Source organism: Lolium perenne, chromosome 3, assembly GCF_019359855.2.
Source record: "Lolium perenne isolate Kyuss_39 chromosome 3, Kyuss_2.0, whole genome shotgun sequence".
Classification (NCBI taxonomy): domain Eukaryota; kingdom Viridiplantae; phylum Streptophyta; class Magnoliopsida; order Poales; family Poaceae; genus Lolium; species Lolium perenne.
In genome coordinates this window covers 88,246,177-88,252,365 of record NC_067246.2, presented here as the reverse complement: position 1 = coordinate 88,252,365, position 6,189 = coordinate 88,246,177, and the positions used below count along the sequence as shown (strand labels likewise).

The following is a 6,189-nucleotide window of genomic DNA, read 5'->3' as shown; positions in this document are numbered from 1 at the left end:
ACTAGGGTTCACATGCACCCAGGTTCAAACCGGACTTTTCCAATCCTTCACACTTATCATAAGTTGCCTGTTTGAGTAGCATAGCGATTCAAAATATACGTGTGGATCACACTTTTGTGGTCCTGACACAGTGAGCTGCAAAGTTCCATTTCAGATATGACATCTTGAACCCTACTATCAGCAGACACGGCACACCACATCTGCTACCATTAGAGCAATGACAAATGAAATAATTTGATGAATGGTCCAATGGAATAAACTAACACAAGAAACACCGGGTCCTACTCAACAGATCATCACTCGACGTACACGACCAGATGAAGGAAAGAAGCAGAGAGAGACAAATGAGGAGGACGGAATAATGGGACAAGGACGACCAGCTCAGACGACTTCAGAAGGCTGGGAAGCTTGCGCAGCGTTGCTTGAGGTAGACGGAGCAGCCGTCCCTGGGGACGATGGTGGGCATGTACACGGGGTCGTCGCATCCGTCCGTCGTGTTCCGCTTGAAGTCGGCGACGGAGACGAAGAGCGTGAGGAAGAGCACGACGTGGTTGAGGGCGTAGCGCTGGCCGACGCACTGGTGCGCGCCGGCGCCGAATGCCAGGAAGTTGCGCTTGAACGCGACGTCCTCCCTGCGCGCGTCGGAGAAGAAGCGGTCCGGGTCGAAGGCGTCGGGCGCCGGGAAGCCCTGGAAGGAGGACTCGTAGACGGACGGGAACACGATGGCGCCCTTGGGCACCGTGTACCACTCCGTGAGCTGGAACGGCTCGCCGGCGATGTGCGGCACCAGCGTCGCCGGCGGCCGGTACCGGACCACCTCGCGCGCCACCGCCTGCGTGTACCTCATCCCCTGGATCTTCTCGGCGGTGATGGGCTCGCCGGACTCGGGCGACCAGACGGCCGCCACCTCGGCGCGCACGCGCGCGAGCACGTCCGGGTGGGACTCGAGCGCGGAGACCGCCCAGCAGAGGGATGACGTGGACGCGTCCTGCGCGGCGAAGAGGAAGTCGAACAAGAAACCCCCGAGCTCCTCGTCGTCGGTGTGCGCGGGCGGGGGCCTCCCCGCCGTGGCGGCCTCGTCCGTCTCGCGCACCGTGTCCTGCATCCAGTAGTCGACGAGGCACTCGGGGTCGGCGCCGGCGCGCATGCGCGCCTTGCTCTGGCGCGCGCAGTCCCCGAGCGTGCGCACGAGGCGGGCCACGGCGAGCCTGGCGCGGCGGAAGGCGAAGCCCGGCAGGTCGACGGGCATGGCCATGAGGCCGACGTTGAAGAGCGCGTAGTCCTTGGCGAAGCGCTCCCGGGCCTTCTCGGAGAGGTATGGCCCGACGAAGACCGTCTGGGATGTCTCGAGGTTCATGTCGCGGCAGGGCACACGCAGCGGCATGGGCTCGCTGTCGGCGGCGGCGGCCTGGTCGTCGAGCCAGCGGCGGAGGTGGGCGAGGATGACCCGCTGCTGGAGGTGCGCGTAGGTGGAGAGCGCGCGGGGCGTGAAGTTTGGCGCGATCCTGCGGCGCAGGTCCTTGTGGTCGTCGCCGAACATGTAGATGAGGTTGTGGTCGCCGAAGAGGCGCTTGCCGAAGGGGTGGCCGATGAGGTGGAAGGCGTCGGGGCGCACGTTGGCGAAGACGCGGTGGGAGAGCTCCGAGTCGCGGATGAAGACGACGAAGCGGCCGATGAGGAAGTCGGCGGCGAGGCCGGAGCCGGACTCCCTGGCGCGCGCCGCCTGCGCGTCCCAGAACCCGGCCGGGTCGCGGACCATGTGCGCGACGCTGCCGAGGAACGGGACGACGAGGGACGGGCCTGGTAGAGGGCCCTTCTTGCGGAGGTAGGACAGCTGCTCGAGCAGGAAGTAGAGCGCCACCGCCGCCGCCAGGTACGGCGCGGCCGCCCGCAGGTCCGGGAAACCGGTTGATGGCGGGAGGTCTACCATTGCGTCAGGGCAATGCTGTGTCGCTCGCTCGCTGAGGTTAACGTGGAGCTCGGGGTGTAGACTATGAAGACGAGTATTGTCGTGGGATTGGTCCATGGGAGGAGGCATATTTAAGCCAGAGGAGAGGGGCCATTGGTGGTCAAATGCAGGCTGGCTTGGGAAAACGAAAGGAGGCGGCCGTGTTGTGTTGTGTTGGGCTGGCTGCAAGAGCTCGGGCGGATTGGCTGATGGCTACTGCGCCTGCTGCGCGTGGCCGGCGGCGAGGTGAAGCAAGCAGAAGCAGCTGGGGAAAGCGTGCTCCCGCGCTGTGGATGGATTGGGTTTATTCGCGGAAAGGGGATAGGCAAGTACGAATCCCGCGGGCGCGGGTAGGTGACGACGTGGATGGACTGCCCGCGCACACTGGCACGCACATTAGCCGGTTTTTTGAAAAAGGCCAACTTTGGCGCCCGAAAGTTCTTCTTCCACAGACTGAGCTTTGTTTCTAGACGAGGAATCGTATAGACGACACATGGAAGTGTGTCGATCGATATTCCTCAAAGAACAAGACGTCCATTAAGCGATTGCAATACAAATGCATGATTTCGGTGGAATTATTATTCTTCGATCCACACTAGGATCAAATTCCATTATCACATAAATGACGGAATTACAACCAAAAGCAACCCAAGGAGCTAGAACTAGGAAAGTAAAGCGCCGCATACCGCTAGCGTTCAAAGGAGCAAGCTTCACGAGTTTTTAGGAGTGTAGGCAAGAGTGACCCATACATACAACCAAGGGGGGGGGGGGGGGGGGGGGGGGGCACCACACACAGCTGGTAGCAAAAGCAACATGTCACCGACAAGTTTCGAACCAACACAACGAACAATCAACCTTTTCCATAACCAATGTTGTTAACATCCACATCGTTTTCTGCCCTTGTTCATCATGCGTCCGCAGGAGAGGACGACCTACTCGTTGTGCTCCACACACTCTTTCCAGCACATTTCCTTGCAAAATACCAGCAGCAGAACACAACATCTCTTGCTCTTCACATGGATGTAAACCTGCCCAGTAATTGATGGAAACACCTGCAAAGCAAATGAAATGAGATCGACATGATAAGTAATAAGTTTTTTTTCTCTCAAAGCATGCATGATTCTTTAGCGTCTAGATTGCCTAACAATGCCTAGAGAGCGGTAATGTTTTAGCTAACATGATGAAACTGAGGTATCCACGGAAAGAATTGTGAGAAATTGCTAGGTCTGGTTATGGCTCCAATTGAAGTTGCCACCACACTCCAAACATACTTGGCCGCCACACATGTCAAGAAAAGATGATGCATTGTGTCATCCTCATCACAAAATTTGCATTTGGTATTTCTCGCTCAAACCTTTTTTGTCATGTTATCTTTTATTGCAATTCATGTGATTTTAATGGAATAATTAAGTTTTAAAAATCTTGTTGGATGACCAAGATGCATTGATAGATAAACAAAAATGTGTACAAACCCAAAAGGGAGGCACGCATGAAATCACAACACCACACCCCTAAGAGCAAACCTCCTCCTCAGAGAACGGGCAACAAAAACTCTTGAAAGATAGGTATAGGATAACTCGCATTGCTCAATTGTGGTAAGGAGTGTGTTGAAGTAATCACATATTATCTTGGCCATGGCCGCATGATCACTGCACCATCAACCATAAGGCAAAATAATGATGCAAAAGAATGAGCGGGACGAAGTTCCCGAAGAATAAGAACGTGAAAGAATGGTGTGGGAGAAGAAGGGAGAAAAAGGGTTGAAAAGGATAAAACAAAGTAAGGCTGGGAAAGCAAACAAATGCTTTCTCCCCGGTGGTAATATCATCATCATCATTGTCATCGCCAGTGGCGACATGAAGGAAGAGACTCGTGTGGTCAGGTTTGCCTCAAAGAAATCAGCAAACAATTTTAGCTAGGTGCACGTGTGAAAACTCTATACACGTGTGATGTATCTAGCTAGGTGCATGTGTGAAATGCGACTCCGAGTCCATGTAAAATTAAATCCATGCATACACAATCATCCACACCTTCACTATGTGTTATTTATATTTTTAATAAAACACAGCGTGAACTATGTGTCCCCGATTGGTTACAGCTTAATCTAATGTTTACCTTCATTGTCTACGACGTGTCATTGTCTAATGTTTTGTTTCTTTCAATTGATTTGATAGTATCTATCAAAGGAGTTGCCTTGAGCCGTTTTCAATAGTGACCTGGTATCAAACTATATCCATGTGGCGCACATTAGCCGTTTTTTTTAAAACGGCCAACTTTGGCGCCCGAAAGTTCTTCTTCCACAGACTGAGCTTTGTTTCCAGACGAGGAATCGTTTAGACGACACATGGAAGTGTGTCGATCGATATTCCTCAAAGGACAGGACGTCCATTAAGCGATTGCAATACAAATGCATGGGTTTCGGTGGAATTATTATTCTTCCACACTAGGATCAAATTCCATTATCACATAATAAATAACGGAATTACAACCAAAAGCAACCCAAGGAGCTAGAACTAGGAAAGTAAAGCGCCACATACCGCTAGGAGCAAGCTTCACGAGTTTTTAGGAGCGTAGGCAAGAGTGACCCATACATACAACCAAGGGGGGGGGAAGCAACACACACAGCTGCTAACAGCCGCTAGCAAAAGCAACATGCCGCCAACAAGTTTCGAACCAACACAACGAACAATCCACATAAACAATTGTGAGAAATTGCTAGGTCTGGTTGTGGCTCCAATTGATTTTGCCACCACACTCTAAACATACTTGGCCGCCACGCGTGTGAAGAAAAAGGATGATGTATTGTCTCATCCTCATCACAAAATTGGCATTTTGTATTTCTCGCTCAAATCTTTTTTGTCATGTTATCTTTTGTTGCAATTCATGTGATTTTAATGAAATAATGAAGTTTAAAAAATCTCGTCCGATCACCAAGATGCATTGGTAGATAAACAAAGTTGTGTACAAACCCAAAAGGGAGGCACGCACGAAATCACGACACCACACCCCTAAGAGCAAACCTCCTCCTCGGAGAACGGGCAACAAAAACTCTTGAAAGATAGGTATAGGATAACTCGCATTGCTCAACTGTGGCAAGGACTGTGTTGAAGTAATCACATATTATCTTGGCCATGGCTGCGTGATCACTGCACCATCAACCATAAGGCTATGGACATATTCTTCTATTTCGTGTAGGTGGTGTTGGTACATTGAAAATGTATCCATTAACTTTGGTTTTATTTATATGATATTTCTATGATATATGATGCTCGCAACATGTTTTACATTGATTTCTAGGATTTTCCACAAAGTCCCCATTTATTTGGTATTTAACTCTGTAGGACAGGAAACCTTATTTTGTGTATTTTTTAAGTTCCACAAACCTTCACGAACTCAAACAGAGCTAGGATTTTTGCCACATCATTTTTTTCTGAAAATGAAGGAGTGTGCTCGGAGGAGGGAGAAAAAAGCCATGAGAAGGCCCAGAACAACATCATGGTGTAGCCCTGGTGTCGCCAAAGCAAGGTTTTGTAGGCTTGAGGTCCCTTTTGTGTCAATATTCGTGCCACAGCCTTCGTATTGACCTAAAACAATCTACGAACATCTATTGGGATTTTATTTCGGGATGGAAGAAGGCAAAGCTGAAAAACCATGAAACATGGACCCTACAGTTTGCCGCCAGAGTAAGGTTCATGGGTTGGGGTAACCGCTACTGAAGTTGTCTTTGGAAGGGTGAAACGATATTGAGGGATATTCCCTAGTGACAACATAGGCCTAGTGTAAGTGACCATAGCACTATCTCTGTGTCGCATCTAGAGATAATGGACAACATGTACTTGGGGCCAAGTGACAAATACTAGCATGCTAGTATCAAGCAACATATTGGCGCTTTCCTTCTCAACTTCATGTTTTATGACATGTTGCCTATATAAATTTCTAACCTTAAAGCATGACTATTATGTGTGCATTTTATCTATGATTTTCATGGTTACCAATGAGAGAAAGATAGAGAGAGAGAGAGAGAGAGAGAGAGAGAGAGAGAGAGAGAGAGAGAGAGAGAGAGAGAGAGAGAGAGATCAAGTGTACCCATGTATTGCTCTGCTTGCTTTTATTTTTTACTTTCATCTCTAATAAAAACCCAAAATGCATAGGTTGCCTTAAACTTGAAAACAACCCATCATATTTTGCATGTTTAAATAATTTAGTGCATGGATTTTTTTTTACTTCCTTGCTTCTGTGTT

The 6,189-nt window shown here is 49.9% G+C and overlaps 1 protein-coding gene across 1 annotated transcript; it reads right to left on the bottom strand.

The window, feature by feature from the left end:
- Positions 1-218: 218 nt before the first annotated feature.
- Positions 219-2,259, bottom strand: LOC127321331 (cytochrome P450 710A1). The gene has a single exon (XM_051350360.2). The coding sequence runs from the start codon at positions 2,036-2,038 to the stop codon at positions 392-394; it is 1,647 nt and encodes a 548-aa protein (XP_051206320.1). The 5' UTR covers positions 2,039-2,259; the 3' UTR covers positions 219-391.
- Positions 2,260-6,189: the final 3,930 nt, after the last annotated feature.